At 44.9% G+C, this 19,114-nt stretch overlaps 1 protein-coding gene across 9 annotated transcripts in view; it reads left to right on the top strand.

Annotated features, from left to right (window-relative positions):
• ACSL1 (acyl-CoA synthetase long chain family member 1) overlaps positions 1–19,114 on the top strand; it is a 511,045-nt gene that overhangs the window by 265,274 nt on the left and 226,657 nt on the right. For all 9 annotated transcript variants that reach the window (XM_078678020.1, XM_078678028.1, XM_078678025.1 and 6 more), the window contains exon 6: positions 10,403–10,502. In XM_078678020.1, coding sequence (XP_078534146.1) covers positions 10,403–10,502 — 100 coding nt within the window. The remainder of the gene's footprint in view (positions 1–10,402; positions 10,503–19,114) is intronic.

Genomic DNA, 19,114 nt, shown 5'->3' with positions numbered 1-19,114 from the left:
GATGTACTGCAAACGTGGGTAGGGGTGCATTTGGAAACTTTCTATATTTGTTAGGTGTATCCAGGAGTCTCTTCCTCCCACTAGCTACTGAACTGTAGAAAAAGGAACTCCTACCAGCTCCTCAGAAAGCTTTCAGGACTTGGGGAAGAACAGAAGGACTGCACCTGGTATTTGAGACCTGTGAAGAGAGCAAAACAAAGTTGTCTCAGAGGGTCAGTTGGCTCACTTCCTGTGTGGCTACAGGGACACAAAAAGCTGCAAGAGGCCTTTTTCCTTGAAGTGCTTACCTAACCAGCTACAACTGGACCAACCTCTGCCTGATTTAATGTTACCCCCCTGCTGTATCTGAGGTATTGGGACCCTATGACTGTGACTAACTGGACTGCTCCTACAATCTCTGAAAAGCTGTGAGAAATTCTGACTTTAAGCCAACAGAAGGCCAGTACCCAACCACCTGAGCTGATCTGGCTAAGGCTGAAACAAGTGTTTGAGGCATGTGTGGCTCCTGCTACCTAGTGTTGGGCACGGAGGTGTGCCAGTGGTTTTTCTTCAAATAATTCTTTTTAAGTCGCAACTGTGACTCGACCATGCGCACTGCAAGCAAGAGGTGATTTGCTCTATTGTTACATAATTTTATTTATTTTTTCGCCTTCAGGATTGTACGTTTCATGCTCCGGATTGACGTTGTTGCAGTGATCTTTTTGGTTCTCAGTCTATAGTTCTTAGTCTGTAATTATATTCAATCACTTTTTCCCCTTTTTTCTCTTGTATTGAGTCCACACCTCCAGTTACAGTCCGGCGCTGTTTGCTTGTCTTAAACCAGTCCCCAGTGGGGCCTCGCCCACCGGGCCTCTTTCCTTCCACTCAGTCCGCTCTCACATGCCTCGCCTGTGACTGAACGGGTGCCCTTTCGATGCTGTCCTTTTTGTCGTGCGAAGTACCCCTGGGCCAGTCTCCACCAGGTCTTTAATTTTGGCCTCTTAACCGCGCATGATGAGACTTCTTGCGACCCATGTCAGTCTTTTCAGTTGAAGACCCTTCAAGATGCTGGTTCGGCCGACTCGAGATGTTGCCCAAGAGCGTGGATGTTACTCCAGAGCTCTTCGGCACCTAGGACCTTGAGGGATAACATTTCCAACCTCTTGTCTTTCCCGCCCAAAGGGTTCTGGCTCCGACCTTGAGATTGAAGACCTCCCGCAAGCTCAACCGGTCATGTACAGCTTTCTCGACACCGCTCCAAGCTTCTACTCCACAAGGGTATTCAGCTGCTCTAGACCCACAGAAGCAGGTCATGGTCGGCACCGACTGTCAACTTTGGACACCACCCCCAGCTTTAGCTCAACCCTGAAGAAATATATATAAAATGGACCTTTTCAGCGCCATCCACTCGGGGGAATGGACACTTATGTACCCTAGCAGGGAGCCCCTTGGGACTCCTACAATGTAAATCTGCCTGACAATACTGATCACGACCTCTACCCTGCCTGACCTTCCGCCACCAGATGACGACTTACCATGAGTTTCTAGGTAGGGCTGCTGCATACCGGAACGTGCCAGTGCATAGACCGCCTGTAGAGGACTTCCTCAATTTCTTCCGCTCATTGCTCCAAGCAGTATCTTCCCATGCCGAAGGGGATACTCAAGCCTGCTCCTGATACCGTCCAGGAGCCGGTCAAGGCCCAGGTTTTTAACCCACAGGTTGACAAAGTACAAAACCTCCCTTTCAGACTCCATCTGTGTTAGGTGCCAACTCCCACCAGATTCCCTATTGGTTCATACATTGATTTGGTCCTCAAGTTGATGAAATGCTGGAGAAATCCATAAAGACACTGATCGGCAAAAGGCCTGGGTCCTTTTCCCCACTGGGGTCCTTTTCCCCACTCCGCCTGCCTAACCATATTCCACATAGAGCTATTTTAGGAGTGCCTAGAGTGGAAATCACATCAAAGGTATAGACAAAGATAGCTCCCCTAAGGGAGCTGCCCCAGCCCAACAATGACTTGCCACTCCCACCCCAACCCCCTGATTGCACAACACCTGACAGCAGGGGGCAACTTCAGCTGATTTTTCCCTGCTTGAGAACATGTCACTTCGGAACACTGGGTGCTGGACATCATCCACCATGGTTGCTACCTGGAGCTCACATCCACACCCGCAACATACCACCCCCCAGACATGTCCTCTCCCCAGAACAGTATGTTTCGGAAAGGGGTCCAAGCATTCCTCAAGGGTTCCATAAAACCTGTACCACAGCACCTACATGACTCAAGGGCTATATTCCCTCTGCTTTCTCATACCCAAGAAGGACTGGAGCCTCAGGCTCATTCTGGGCCTCAGATCCCTGAGCAAGCATATCCTATCGTAACCCTTCCACATGGCCACTCTTCAGGGTGTCATACTTCTGCTACAGCAAGGTGACCTCATGGCTGCACTGTACCTCAAAGATGCCTTCTTCCACATCCTGATTCATCCAGTGCATTGTCGCTGCCTCTGGTTTGTTGTAAGTGATCGGCATTACCAGTTCAAAGTGCTGCCCTTTGGGGACACCACCACACCCCAAGTTTTTACCAAATGACTTGCAGTAGTAGCCGTGTACCTGTGAAGAAGGGGCATCCATGTATTGACCTACCTGAATGATTGGCTAAATCAGAGCGCAACGTAACAGTGCCGTGTACACACCCAAGTCACGTTAGACCGTGTTGTAAGGTCTTTTCTTGTCTTCCTCCTTTCCAACCTGTCTTTGTTCAGTCTGGGGACATTTAGAATGTTGAATGATGTCACAGAATGTGGTGTGACTCATGTAAGTCAGTTGACTCCTGGCTGAGCTGAAGGAAAGCAGCTCCTGGTGGGGCCTTCTTACCAACCTACTTCTTGGCCTACCTGCTACCATGGCTACCTACTTCACCTGTGTAACCAACCTTCCAATAAACTACAACCTGGAACTACTACTTGGACTCCTGTGCTGTATTTACTTTCAACAGACCTCCTACAGAAGCTGACCTGTACCATCAACGCTGTAAAGTCCTTTTTATAAACACTTCAACCCTATTTGAGAACCGTCCTCCATGCAGAGGTTGGCATGGCCTATCCAGTCCTGCAAGAGTCCAGTCCTTCCAAATGTTGCTGCCTCTTATTCAGCCAAATCAACAGGTCACAATATGGACAGTCATGTGCCTCCTAGTCATTGTGGCCTACATCGCCATAGTACCCGACGCAGGAGCATTCCTGCACGAATGCTTATTGCATCCGTGGTCTCAAAATCGGAGTCATTGGTAAGATCTAGTGCTGATTAGCCGCTGTGCTCCTCTCTGAAGTGGTTGAATGCCAACAACTTGTTGTGGAGTGGGCCTTTTTTGACACATACTGTGATCACTGTCACATCCAACTCATTCCTCAGTGGTTGGAGGGGTGGTCTGAGGTGGGGTGCACCTACAAATCTTGACTGGTCCTGGACCAGTGGGGTCCCGTGCACTGGGATCTCGACATAAACTATCTTGAACTGCTAGCTGTCCAAGCCCTCAAGGACTTCCTTCACCACATACGGGGCAAGGTAGTCCTCATATGGATGGACAACGTGACAGCCATGAATTACATTAAGAAGCAGCGGGACACTCACTCTCCTCAGCTTTCTCTATTCGCTCAGTCCATCTAGTACTGTGCCTTCCACCACAGGATCCAACTATTGGTGCAGCAACTCCTGGGAATAGACAGCAACTTCGTCGACCTTCTCAGCAGGCTGAGGCAACAAGTCTACGGGCGGGAACTCCTCCCAGCAGTCCTCTTTCACTTCTTCCAGCGATGGTTGTTTCCAGACCTTTTTGTCTACAACAGAAAGCGCAAGTTGCTCAAACTTCTCCTCCAAATTCCCTCACCCACAGTCAGTGGGTAGTGCACTATGGATAAACTAATCCTGGATAGCCTATGCATTTCCAATTCACTCCCACCCCCTTAATCCATTCGTGGCTCGGAAGCTATGGCAGTCCTCTCATCCCAGTCGTCCCGACGTGGGTCAGACCACTCTGGTTCACTATTCTTCTCTAACCTCTAACTTTTTTGGTGGTTTCGCAGGAGAGACCCCCCCCCCCCCCCTCCCTCCCCTCCAACAGGACAGACCTTCCCGCGCAGAACCATGGAGAAATCGGGCACCCGAAGAGTCTCAACCTTGCGATCTGGCTCCTGAAGTGTTCGAAGTTGGTTATTTCCGTCTTGCCCCAGAATGCATGAACATTCTTAAGGAAGCATGCAGGCCCAACTACTCATGCCTGCTATGTTGACAAATTGAAAGGGTTGCTTTCTACTGCTTCCTGGTAGCCACTTTGTTTGTTAGTTACTCAACCTCCAAATGAGTGATCTGGCTTTCACTGCCATTTGGCCTCACCTGATGGCTGTGGCTTCATATCTCCAATAGCCAACATGTGATGCTCTTCAGGATTCCTGTCATTAAAACGTTTAGGGAGGAGTTCAGAAGAGGCCTACCTCCAGTTCTGGTGTGAAATCTTAATATTGTCCTCAGACTTATGGGCCCCTGCATGAGCTGCTGGATTCATACCGCCTTAGAAATTCTTTCTTGAAAAGTAGCTTTTCTAGTCACGATCACTTCACTAAGACATGTTAGTGAGCTCAAGGCCTTAACCTTGGAAGAGCCTTTCTTTCAGGTTAATCGAGACAGGGTGGTCCTTCAGCACTAACCCCATATTTCTTCCTACAGTGGTTTCTCCCTTCCACCTTAACCAGTCTACAGAACTTCCAGTTTTCCTGTCTCCGTTGCAGAAAGGGCTGTTCATTCCTTAGAAGCTGAACAAACCTTAATGTCCTATTTAGACAGACCAAAGCAATTTTGAAAAACACAGCAACTGTTTGCTGCTTTTTCTGAACCTCATAAAAGGAACACCTCACCAAAATCCGCACAACAAGATGGTTGGTTAAATGTATCCAAACCTGTTAAGCAAAAGCTAAGAGTTTTGCCTCATCCTCCTAGGGTCCATTCCAGCAGAAAGAAAGGGGCCTCTATGGCCTTCCTTGGAAACATCACAATAGTGGACATTTGTAAAGCAACTACTTGGTCTACACCACACACTTTCACTAAGCACTATTGTGTAGACAGATTAGCCTGCCAACAAGCAAATGTTGGTTAGGCTGTACTACGTACCCTCCTTCGGTCCTCTGCAACATCCAGATTAGCCACTTCTTAGGGGACGACTGCTTTACAGCATGTGTATCAACAGCCACTCATGCCTCTAGCAGCAAATGTTACCCTGTAAGCAATCTGTTTGTGGCATTTAGTGCTGTAGATTCACATGCACCCACCCTGCTCTCCGGATGCCATTTGGCTTTTGTAGTTACCATTATTTTGTGCTTCTCTTGCATGGCCATATTCACTTGCCTGTGTCACTCTGCTCCAGTCTTGTCCTCAACAATCGTGGAAAAACAATCGTACAGTGAAGCCGAAGACCATGCGCATTACAAGCAAGGGGTGGAGCCACACTACGTTGTGCATCAAGAATTCTTTGAAGAAAAAATTTGGCAGGAGTATGCACTGACTGCATGTGAATCTACACCTATACATACCACAAACAGATGGTTACAGGGTAAGTAACGTAACAATTTCCTTCTCCTGCATGAAGCTTCCCTGCAACAGCTAATCCATTTCAGGGGGCCTTTGGTGAGAAGGTATTCAACCTCATGGAACTCTTAGTCTGGTACAGCCGCCAGCATTCCATTGATGCATCTTTTTTTTTTTTTTTTTTTTTTTCACCATTTTTAGGGAAGACCATATTTTCATTACACAGCAGAGTATTCATGGTAGGCATGCACAGATGCTGTGCTTAAATGACATTATGAAGTAGATTGCCCCTCGTAATCGGTGAGGCAAGGTATGCTGAAATGTTTCCCAAATGTCTTGTGGGCGAGCCTGAGGATGATGCAGTTAGGCATAGTTCTCCCCATGTTCCTTGAGAGAGCGGCATCTTTCAGCCACTTTACAGTTTTTGGTAGGGGAGGTGGGCGAGCTCTTATCCAGCAACAAGCCACTTGGCTCTTGGCCAGCAGTAACAGTGCACCCACGAATCTTTTTTTGGGCTCAGAACAGGTTTAGTGTCGCCCAGCAAAGCAATCAGTGGGTTGCAGTGGATGTCAGTTCCAATTATGTCACTTTCTATCCTAAATATCACTGCCCAATCGTGGTTGGGGGGGGGGAGGGGAGGGTGACTAGCACAGCCATACTGTAGTTTGTCTGTAATTAACTGATACCAATTTGATTAGAGTACAACAATTTCCAGACCTCTGGGCCAATATCACAAGATAGGTCTACGTTTGATTTCTCAAGGGCTGTGGTGTCCGTGTTTGTGCTAATCTTTGTGTACATCATATATAACCAACCCAGTCTATGGTCTATAGCGTATTTGAGCGATTGAGTGGGGGGTAGGGGCAAGACTCCAGGGGCTCCTTGGGGAAGGCGGGCCATACAGAGGATGTAGCATGCTGTATATGCATGTAGTCTACAGGTGAGGTGGCCATGGCTGCCCACAACTGATCTATGTTGAAAAACATGCCATCTACGAACATCTGCCCCACCTTTAGCAGGGTAGTATTATGCATCCTATCCCTTATCCCTTCATCCTGGGTTGGAGGGAGAGGTTGTCTATTGTGAGGAGGAAAGTTGCCCAAAACCGGGTCTTTTCATCATACGCCAGATGTACTACACCATGCAAAGTGCTGTCTGAATGTCATGAATCTCTCTCTGAATTTTAACTGTCATGCAAGTGTACAGGTCGCCCAGTATGACCGGAGATTGATCATGACATACTGGGTCTTGTATGGCAGTCGCTACCATTATAGTTTTTTATTTTGATTGAGCAGCATGGTAAAATATCTCAACGTCTGGTATAGCTCATACTCCCCGTGCCCCCAACCATCCATGTCATACAGCAGGGTCAAAGTCTCCCATTGAAGTCTTGGAGTTCACCCCACCTACACTAGCCGCATGAGGGCCATCGGGAGTTTAGCATAAAGGCCATATTGAGTGCTGTAGGAATATTTTGAAAAGTATAGGAACCGTCCCACTGACAGATTGTGAGCTTTTAAAAGAGACTTGGGGGCCTATTAGAATGGTGGGCGGACCTGGGTCCGCTCTCCATCCTAGCAGAAACGGGACAGCCCTCCTGCCAAGTGGCGGTCCCGCACCCCTGATCATGATGCGTCCACCGCGGTGGCGGTCGCATCTGGCATTTTAACATTGTGGTGGGTGCTGTTGGCTGCAGCACCCGCCCCAATGGTAAAATGCCATGTTGTGCATTTCATTGCACAACATGGCGGGCACTGCTCGATGCCTGCCACCATGTGCATACATGCAGAAGGGTACCATGGGTACCCCCCCCAAGTGCACCCCCAGCCCCTCAGGGGCCCGCAAAGGGCCCCCAATGCAAATCCCCGCCAGACTTTCCATGGCGGCATCGCCGCCATGGAAAGGCCTTGAAAACCATACATCATAAAATGGATGGTGGTGCCTGCTAGGCTCTGCCACCATATATGTGCCCCAGCTCCGTCCAGCCAGATATCGTAAAGATTCCCGAGCAGCGGACAGACTTTCCGTCTGCCACGATACCGACCGCCATCGGAATATGGTGGTGGGTAAATTACGTTACGATGGTGTGAAGGTCGGCGATTGTTACGCCATCGTAATTACCCCCTTAGTCGGAACATAGAAATCTTAACGGGGCAAAGGCGCAAAATTTATCAAACTGGGAGAATTTCCATGGACTGCCAAATTTGAACTTTTCTGCTCTGAGCTTTCCCCTAAAACAAACTGCTTCATCGGGACTTTGCCGGTTATGTGGCTTTGAGAGGACTTGATCAAGTAGCCTTGCCCAGCTGAAGGATTTTGACTTCCATTTCAGAGACTAAGTCCTAAGGTAAAATGTTTAACCGGGATGAACCGGATTGTTGTATATGAACAGTGCTCCATTGTGGTCTGCCTGAAATCGTGCCTATATCCAAGTCTCCTACGAACAATGATCATGGATTGCCATTTTACTGTTTCTTGGAGCCTTTTCTCTTTAAATAGTTTTAAAACATATTTCTGGTTCTTCTAATTGGATTTTTTCTTTGCTTTCATTTTGCTTATTACATTTTTGGGGATTTGTATTGTGTTGACTTTTTAACCGTTTGATGCGCCTAACTAATTTTCTCTAAGTGAAGCCTGTTTGCTCTGAAGCCATAGCTACCAGAGATTGAGCTCTGGTTTAAATTACTGGAACCTTTGCCCTCTTTTAATAAGTCATGATGAACCAGATGGAAGCCCACATGAGAATTCTGAGAGCCCATCCAGTTAGGATGTACTCGTAATAAAGCTACGTCAAGCCCAAGAAACAGAAGCCAAAATGTCATGTTTACAGAAAATAAGAAATGGAATGGGAAGATGGTTTCTTATCAGTACTTTAAAACCACTGCGTCGACTACATAATGTAAAGAAACTGTGGTTATGTTGGATTCTCTTTAGCAGAATTTTCTAATGTTTAAAGTCAGTGTGTCGGTGCTCTAAAGAAAAATTATTAAGTTGACATTCACTTTTTCATTGAATTACGCTGAACTTCCTGTGATTCTGCGCAAATCACTTATGTCCCTGTGCCTAACAAAAATTAATGTGTCCTTGTGTAATGCTACTTCTGCTATGTAAAGCGCTCCGATACCTGATTTGGGTCAACTTTGCGCTATATAAAACTGTAATTAAAAAAAATTAAATGCTATACACATTGAAAACATGCTGCTTATATGCATCCGCATGGGGCAAGCGCTCAAGATCAAAATTATATTGAAAACCCTAGTATAAAAACAGTGATGAATCGAAGCTGCTACATTAGTTGGACAGATGGAGGTTGACATGTCTAGAGTGAATCCCACTTTATTAAACAAAAAAGTGATACACTCTATGTGAAGTTAAAAACAACCTGCCTGCACTATATAGAAGGGGCCAGTATGAATTTAGTAGTTCTATTCCAAAACATTCCTAGAGAAGCAGCCTGACATTCCTCACTGATGATTCGTCAATTTTGTGACCTAGTAATGTACTCCCTTCTGGGACCTTCATCAGAATAAAACAGGGCACTTGAATTGGCTCTGAGAGAGGGCTCCCAAATGTAACAATGTTTCAACTAGTTTTGCTGCCTTTAGTACTGGAATGTAGTTCATTTGTAGAAGTAGACATTTGGAGTCGTGTCCTTATATGGCTGACGGAAGAAGGGCACGGTCTCCTTGGCCTGCTGTCCCTGAAACTAATACTTCAGAATGTGGCTCTAGTTCTTTTTCAGACCAGATCACTGAAACGCAATATGAATTTGAAAACGGTACAATTGCTTCATTCCCTTTCAACTAAATCAAAAATTGGGTGAAAAATCATGCCGACGACATTGGGACTGGGCCTTTTAAGGTTATGTATTAACAGCACAAACTGCTTTCCAATTAACGGGTTAAGGAAAATTAATAGAGGCAGGTTGTGGCACATTTAAAATTGTGCTGTGAATAGTAATACAGTAGGATCAATAGAAATAAGCCAAATTGAAATGATCAAACTTTATATGGAATTAGCAATTTGAAACCGTGACGATCACAAACCCCAGAAAGCGGCGAGTAACCTTAGGTGATAAATATAGTACACAATAAACCAGTCATAATTCAACTCAATGATCTATAAAGATTTTCTGAAAGGCAACAAACCAGATAGCATGCTCGCAACAAGACTTAATTGATCCCAAACCAAAAATTCTATGCCAAAAATAAAAAATAACATCTGCAAATTACTTCAGATGTATGAGAAGGGCATTGCAAGTGTTCTATCAAAAGCTATTAAGTTAAGATAGTGGAACTCAAGTTCATACGAAGCCTGTCCCTCCTTATTGAACAGAATAACAAAGACTGACCTCGGGAAGGGCAATAATGGTGCTTTTGGCAATGTTAAAATAGACTTTCAAACCAAACACATTTTCCGACTGGCGGGAGAATCATTGTTATAATCACTATTCCCTTTTCATCTGCTATTTCAATGATGAGCCACATGTTGCATGAATCCTCAGTCCAGGTATGGACTCTAGGGGCAGACTATCTCTCAGAATGGAAATTGTTTTGACAAAGTTTTGGCCTTGAGGTTGATTGGAGTGGGGAAGGCGTTCTTAACAAAACTAAATATTTTGTGGCTCCTTATTAGAGTATAGCTGATGAGCAGTGAGTACTGGCTTCATGCGGATTTGGCAGTTTTTGGTAGGCCAATATAGAATGTAGGAGGTTAATTAATATAACAAGACTTGTTTACTATTTTTTGTACTGATACGTAATTCTGCAGTGCTCCTTTCACTTTCTTTTATTTACCAAAACCCAACTTTTTCACTGAAATTGTTTTGTTATCTTACAGTGGGTGATAACTGAACTTGGTTGCTGCACATATTCAATGGTGACTGTGCCTCTTTACGACACTCTGGGACCTGAAGCCATTAGTTATATCATAAACAAAGGTACCTTTTTTATATCCTCATTTGTATTTCCATTTTAAAGGTTGCTTGAGGAGATAAACTACTATTTCACTAGAACACGAGGGCCTCTGCTCTCGCTACCTACATTGATTAAAAGGCAGGTTTATCTAATCCCTTCCTACACCCCTTTTTCTTGTTGTTTTTTTAATGTTTAATGATTGTTGGCCAATGTTATAACTGACTTTCCATTTCCAAAATTGTTATTGATTTTGAGGGTTTGCGGGAAAGGGACATACAAATTCCATACAATGCTGTACGTAAATGAAACCTAGTATGGTACATTATATACTTATGGTAAGCCAATGAGAATATTATGGTATAGCCTTGTTGGTTGAAACCTCATCAATAAAGGGAATTCTATCAGAAGATAAAAGATGGGAAAAGGAAAGTGGGCAAGGAAGAAATAAACCCCATAAGATACAAAGAGGGGCAGAAGGGAAAATGAGAATAGGCTGAGCGGCACGAGTATAGATGGTGATGATAGTGAGTACACAAGTTTCGTCAGTTGTTAGCTGTGGTGCATTGTTTAAATATGTACTATATTGATCAAGGTGGTTATGCTGGGTTATCCACTGAGGGGATGTTCCAGGGTGGTTTGATTCATCTGGATATAAAGATCCAGTTTGTTCAATAATTAGAGCGTGCCCTGGAAGTTATTAAGTAATTACCTGCACTTCTTGCGAAGCAGACCCATGCCCACCAAGAACGATGGATTTGTTTTTTGAATGATTTCCACTCACACAGAACATTTTAATTCCTATAATTGGAAGGTCTAGTAGGCTCATATCATGGGACTTTAGTTTTATATCTGGGGAGTGAAACCAAGAGCCTAGTGACACTGTTTATTGGAATCTTCATGTCATTTAGTACATTTTCGATTTCCTTCCAAAATGGCCTTTAGCATCTTACAGTTGAAAAGCATGTGGTTAAGAGCCAGGAAATTTGTGGCAATTCCACCATAGATCGGATACTCTGAGGCCTAGTTTGAAGCATTTCTCTGGTGTTAAGTGGGCTTTATGTATCGTCGAGTATTTACATTGTGATAGGAAAGGAGATACTTTGTTTTTTAGAGCGAGGGACCAGTTTTTCTTCCCAGTGTGTTCAGTAATGGTTGTATGGTATAATGTAGACAGTGAGTTAGTCCAAATCCTTTTGGGATTTCATTTGTCAGCTTATTACCAGAGTAGGATGAGTTTAAGAATGTAGAGGTTACTACAGCAACATGTGGCAGTTTAGTCAGCTTTGTGAGAAAGTTGAAAGTCTGATTTGTGGGGTTTAATAGACTTCCTCGTAGCATCCCAGAGTTTAAGGAATATTTAGAAGTCTATACTCTAAGTTGTGGGTGGCTTGTAGGTCTGCAAATGTTTTGGGGGTTACCTGCAGAGCCAAGGTCCTTTTTTTGTTACCCAAGAAGACCCAGTTTGATGTTTCTTCAATTTTGATGATGCTCCATAGAGAAATGAAATCTGAGGATTGAATCTTGTTCGGAATTTTTTTATCTAATATTTTGAGCACAACCATGTTGTCCCTGATTCTGAACTTGGAAAGTTGTAAATTAAGCGACTTCATGGTCCATGTTTGTTAATTAAGGGTTTTGTAAAGTGTTCTTTGATGTGTAGCCATTAAGGTTTGCCAAAGGTGGAAGGGCTGAGCCACTGAGAGGCTTACTTGATTAGGAGGGCTTGTTGGTATTTGTAGAAATATGGGATGTTTAATCCTCCATTACAGTTGTCCAATTTTAGTTTTTTGAGGGAGATTCTGCCTTTTTCCCTTTCCACAGAAAATCGGAAAGTGAGGAGTCCATACTTTTGAAAAAGTTGGAGGATAGCTGCTGTGGTAGCATGGAGGAAAAAAAGATTATTTGTGAGCTATTATTTTGATGCATTCTGCACGTCTGCACCACTTCATGAATTTAGGGGGCCAAGTAGTTTAACGTTTTTAAAGGTGGGTTTCTGCGGATAGTTTCCATGTGCCATCTACACTATATTTAAAGTGGATCCCTAAGTTTTTGATTTGGGATGGTTCACAGCTTATTTTTATTCGCTATGGAGAGCAGCATAGATTATTTAATTAGAAGACTTCTGTTTTTTCAAAGTTTAGCGAGTAACCCGAAACTGCAGCATAAGATATTTCATCCAATATTGCAGGGATAGCATGATCCGCATCTTGGGAGGAAATTAAGAAGTCATCTGCATGAACTGCAATTTTGTCTGTCCTTCTGTGAAGCCAATCCTGTTATGTTTGTATTGGCTTAACTGACGTTCAGTCCGTGTTTTGCACTTTGTGCACAGATTGCCTTGAGCGCGCATTGAGAATGCACCAATGTTATTAACATGTACTGCATATTCTAGACTAATAGTTGGATACGTTGCCAGCTTTATGGAATTTTTATTCGGATGTACCTTTTGTGATAAATCTAGTCCTGATACATAACACTCCTCTCTGTTAAAGGATCGTCTCGAGTTCAAACCTTAGAATAATTCAGGTACTGGGCCACATCTAAAACACCCAATTGTTTTTGTATAATGTCATTCTATCTAAAAAGAGGTATTAACTAGGCCCAGTGACTCATAGTTAGCTAAATTATTGAGATGGTAATGCTTTGCCGTCATTGGCTTGCATCGTGGAACCATTCATAATGTGTTCGTTTAAACACGGTCACAACATTGTCTTTAACTATAATGATCCCTAGAGTGTCCATTTTTGTGGATAGTATTCTCTGGTTCAACTTTGGACAACATTTCACCCTTATGGATGACAGGCAATCTTTTGGCACATACAAACATACACATGTGGATCCTATTCACGAAGGAATTTTTAAATATGTAATGTTATCCAGGTGTGCAACTTTACATACTCCTAGATTAAATTCACTAATCTGTGCCTGCAGATCTCCACCTATGCCTGCAGATCTCCACCTTTTCTTGCCTTATCTTGGTAGGTTTCTTTGGCTTGAATGTAGATGACTCCACGTAAGCGGGTATGGTTTTTAGGTGTAAATGTGGTAGAGGTTCTAGGAAGTGGTAGGAATAGTGGTGAGTTGAATGAAGAAAAGGACCGGTTTATAGAGTATATGCAGGTAATGAAACACATGTAAGCTAAAACAATAGCTATAAAAAAAAAGTAAACTCTGTAGTAGTACTGTTGCCAAGCCTTGTAGTAAGTTGAGCACCACACAAGGAAAATCAATTGTACTGCAAGACACACCTAGAAATAGATGCTGGCATTACCACTAACCACTCATTTTTTTTGTTTAAATTTCTTTATTTGCATTTTTGATATAAACAAGCACATTAAATACCTTATACATATTACATCATATGCCACAATGTCCGATTTGCGCATTCTGGTTTACATATGACTGCGTTTATAAAACCACTAACCACTCATAGGGTTAATTGGAAATAAAGGTATGTATGTACATACAGGGGCCATGACTTACGAGAGGTGAAACCCTCCTGAGCTGTTAAACGTTAAAGAATCATCTGGTTTATTGACCCAAGAAACTAGAAGAAAACAATGTTATAATTAGTACCTTTCACATTAGAAACTGTGTAGTAGTAAAACTGACACTACAAATATTTGATCAGTAGATCACATGTTCTCATATAGAAAAGGTACCTTATATTATTGTAGGTTAGTGGTTTAAATGGGTTTAAAAAATAACAGCAGGTAAGATTCTACTATCACAGATGCTTCCTTTGTTGACAAACACTTAGCTGTGCGCTGCTGAACCTTAGTCCTGGAAGAAGGCGAATGACATGGTATGTGTCCCTAGATCCAGCAGCAAATGTGAAAATAAAAATATAGTATTATTTGTGACTAATCATTTGTGCAACTAATTTCCACAAGACAGTAAACATCTTACTTTATTACATTTTCTATTCAGATAAACTGGCCATTGGACAAACATTTGGTTAAAATGAAATATATATATTTTTTAATGAGTTACATTTCTGTCAAGTCGTATATGTATTGATGTGGCTGAACTAGTGGTTTTAGCTGCCCGAGTTGCTGTTTCTGGATATTCCCTGATGTGTGACATGCGGGACGTAGTGAGCGAACCAGGGCTGTTGTATTACAGAAGCTGTGAAGATGAGAGTTCAAAGAAATCGAAATATACACAGTGTTATATTAACATTTCTATCATACACACCGGATTTAGAAAAACCAAGATCTCCAGGATCAAACTGAGCGAATAAATGTTTGAAGGCATATATTGACATGACGCAAAGCTCTGTGAGGTGTTGTGGTTTAGACACAAATATCCTTCCCCAAATGTATGCAGTGAGCAAAAGGTTTATCTGGGTTTGAAAAATAAGAGTAAAATATGACCTTAGTTCATACATTACTTTTTACAGTTCATGCGTGCAGAACAAGATATTTAATTTATTAAAAATTACATATCCAGACACTTGTGGATATAGATAATGTTACACATGTATTTGTGACTGGTGTTCGTCATCAGTCTGAGTGTGGCTAGTCCACCTCACTGCCCTGTATGAAGCAGAGGAGTAGGTGTTGGCAAATGGGCATATAACATAGGACCCGAAAATAATCAACATGATCTAAACAAGCACTTTAAATGCATATAGAATTGCAATGTAGGTATATAGTGAGTACTTTTTGTATAGAACTAATAAACATCTGTTCATATTGGTGAGGTTTGAAAAGCCAACACATAAACATCTAAGACAGCACTGTGTACCAGTATGTATGGTTGGGGTGCCTTTTGACCCGTGCCATGGTTGTTGCGCGACCACAGATTCCTGCTTTTAATACGAATACACTTGGAACAAGGACTATATTAAAAATGAGTACGTTAACATAGCTCTAATCATTATAAACCGCAGAGGAGGGAAAGGTTTAGCTGTTAAGTGCAAAGTGAACTTTGCGGCTGTGGAATGGGACTTCAGGGCAACCTCCAGGAAGGGACTTTGATCCTGAATCCTCACCCGCCTACTCTCATCCTGCCACTTTGAGGTCCTTGTGGTGTTTAAAGTCAGACTGTCAGTGCCCTACAGGAGAATGACTGAGTTGGCATTAACTTGTTAAGTGAATTTCCTACACTTATCCAGTATTAGGGGTGTCTTTCATAGATTCACATGCCTGAATCATTCCCCGTCGTCGAGACGGGAGCCTCCGGTATATAGGAAAGTAATGTCCTATAGACCTACATAAAGAAAAATAGGCCTAAGGACCTCCCCTTAGTAGCCTATCCTCGTCCTTATGCAAAAAGGACCAAACTCTTAGAGCCAGCCAATCAGCTATCACCTCCCTCTAGAACCTTCCCTGCTGGAGTCTCAGTCTCTCAGATTTTCTACTGCACGTTGTGCTAGGGAGTCTCCAGCCTGAGCTCTCCTCAGGATATCTTCTAAACCTACTTTTTTCACTTGGAAAAAGGATTACCTTCTCAAATTCTTCAACTGGGATACTTCAGACTCTTCTCTTGCAGTAAGTGCTGTCTTGCCTTACCATTTTTAAGGAATGTCTGGATCCCAGAAGAAATCCCTTTTCAGGGCCTGCTCTTCATGTGGGAAGAAAAGGCTCCATGTGGAGGACAAGCACGACCTGTGCTTATACTGCCTTTATCCGGACCACGTCCCCAAGGACTGTAAAATCTGTCGCTCTTTCCCTAATAAGACCTTGAGGGATAGAGATGGTCGACTTCTCATTTGGCTGGACAGGCTTAAACAGAGGGATAATGTGGAGTCCTCAGAGGGCAGCTTCTCCATGGCTTCGGACGTCTCCCTCAAGAGGCCAAGGGGGGACCCCCCTGGCCCCTCAGACACTCCTCCTATGAAGATGCAAAAGAAATCTTCAGAGGCAAAATCTACAACTTCCTCAGTGTCTGACACAGGCTCTCACGCCTTTAAGAAGCCTGCGCACTCATCCACCAAGCCTACGCCATCTTCAACGCAAAAGAGAGCTGTGACGCCACTCGCCGTCTCCACAACGACGACGGTGTCGACGACGACGGCGTCGTCAGTCCTCGCATCGACGACGACCACTCCATCGTCGTCGTCGTCGGCAGGTAGGCCCATCCCATCTGCCATACTGCCAAAACCGTCGTCGACTAAAACACCGTCTACGACGAAATTAGGGCCATCGACGACGACCCCGTCGACGAAGAGCTCATCGTCTAAATCGGGGCCGTCGACGAGGAACCCATCGTCGACGACGACACCGTCGACGAGGAACCCATCGACGACAAAGCCAGGGACGTCGACGGCGAGAAGCCCGCCGTCGACGGAAGACTCGTCGCCGAGACCGTCGACGAGGAATGAATCGTCGACGAGAAACGAATCGTCGACGAGTGAGACGAGGATGTCGTCGACGACCGCGTCGTTGACGAAAACATCGACGACGAAAATCTCGTCGCTTGAGCCACCGACGACGGAGGACATGCCGTCGACGACGAAAACGTCGACGGGAGGGTAGTCTACGACCAGGGACAACGCGGAACCATGGCAGAAGTCCAAGCTAGTGGAACCGTCGTCTTGGACGCTGCCTCCGCCGACACCACCGCGCAAATTGCCAAAGAAGCTGATCACGCCTGAAACGACATCCCCAAGCAAAGTACAAAGCCACTTACCTTCTGACTTTCTCCAGAGTGAAGAATCGGAAGAGGAAATGACGACTCAGGCTATGTTCATCTCAGACCTCCACGTGAAATGCCAAAGCACTGATGAGGAACAGGAGGAGCTTACCTACCAGGAACACTCTTTCCAAGCGCAGGTACGGACGGAAGTGACCCCAATGGTGTCTTCCTGCGTCCATCGTGGATGACCTTAAACATCTCATCCAGGACTACAAGCAGCGTTTCCCGGAGGCACAGGCTGCTGAGGATAGGGGCCCAACGCCGGCTACATCTGCTCCACCGGCAGCCCCACGACAGACGCGACCACCTCCGCAGGCCTCCCATGAGGCAGTCTCACCTCAAGTAGTGGAATCCTCAGATGAGGAAGCTGAGGAGATGGAAGAAGGCGAAGTCCCTGAGGATCGCACGGATCAGGACGAAGACGACGAGTATGTCGCACCCTCCCCAGCTTCACCCCAACCACGCCAGTCTGATTCTCCGCCAGTGGACATTGGTGGGTTCCATAAGTTAGTGGAACGGGCAGCAAAGCGTTTCCACATGGAAATGGAAACAACGGAAACAGAATGTTTCTTATATGATTTTAAAGAACAAACAAAAAGATCACTAAATCAATTCCGATTATAGAATTTCTCTGGGACCAGGGAAAGAAACTGATGGCTACGCCGGCCTCCATACCTGCGGTGATCCCACGCCTGGACAAGAAATACAAAGCTCCCACCAAGGTGGCAGTTTGTTTCAATGGGCACCCGCAACCTGATTCAGTGGTGACCCAGGCAGCTCAGAAGAATTCCCGCAACCCTTCCTCTCCCTTGTCAGCACCACCGGACAAAGAGGGAAGAAAGTTGGATACCATCGGGAAACGGTTCACCACTACGTCAGCCATGACTATCAAAGTCGCCAACTCTATAGCCCTGTTGGGACGTTATAATCGCCAACTGTGGGAGGACATAGTCCCTTATTTGGCGGAGCTACCAGATACAATGCAGGAAGAGGTCAAAGCACTGCTCTCAGAAGGCCAAGCCTCGGCAGCGGAAATCATAGACTGTGCCATAGATGGAGCCATGACTGGCTTTCGCCAATTAGCTGGAGCAGCAGTCCTGCGGCGCCAGGGCTGGCTTAAGGCTACTTCATTTAGACAAGAAGTTCAAACAAAGGTGCTAGACATGCCCTTCGACGGCGAACATCTTTTCGGAGCCACAATTGATGAAGCGCTCCAGAACATCAAAAAAGACACCGATACGGCTAGAGCACTGGGTACGCTGCAGGCTAGAAACCAGTCCTTTCGAGGCAACAGGTCCAGAGGTCAACCCTCCTACAGGGGGTCCTTCCAGAATAGATCCTCCTATTCATACCAAAATAAATCGCAGTATCCGCAGAAGCGACAGCAGAGTCGCCAAACTTCGTATGGAAGATCAAACTTCCGTGGAAAGAACCAGAGGAGGGGCGCTGGCGGACGCCAGTGACCGATTACTCCAGCCAGTCCCGCCACAATCTCCCTCATTCAAAATTGGAGGAAAGTTGACCTATTTCCTACACAATTGGCATCTCATAACCACAGATCGGTGGGTACTACAACTAATAAGATTCGGCCATTCCCTGGAATTCATCACCATCCCACCTCCAACACCGCCACGCAAGCTGCCACACAAACATCTGCGGCCTTTGCTCCTGGAAATATCTGCGATGTTGAAGGGAGCGATCGAGATGGTCCCATCGTCTCACAAAGGACAGGGATTCTACTCCCGCTTCTTTCTTATTCGCAAGAAGGGGAAAAAGTGGAGGCCCATATTGGATCTCAGAGCCCTCAACTCTTTCCTAAAGAGTCAGTCGTTCAGGATGGTGACGATCCAAGAAATACTAGGCATCCTCGAAAGAGGAGACTTCATGACATCCCTGGATCTCCAGGATGCCTACTACCACATCCCAATACTCAAAGGGCACAGAAAATTCCTAAGGTTCGAGGTGGCAGGACGCCACTACCAATTCAAAGTGC

Source organism: Lissotriton helveticus, chromosome 2_2 (assembly GCF_964261635.1).
Source record: "Lissotriton helveticus chromosome 2_2, aLisHel1.1, whole genome shotgun sequence".
Lineage (NCBI taxonomy): Eukaryota > Metazoa > Chordata > Amphibia > Caudata > Salamandridae > Lissotriton > Lissotriton helveticus.
Note: the sequence above shows the minus strand (reverse complement) of the source record. Positions and strands in the feature narration are given on the sequence as shown.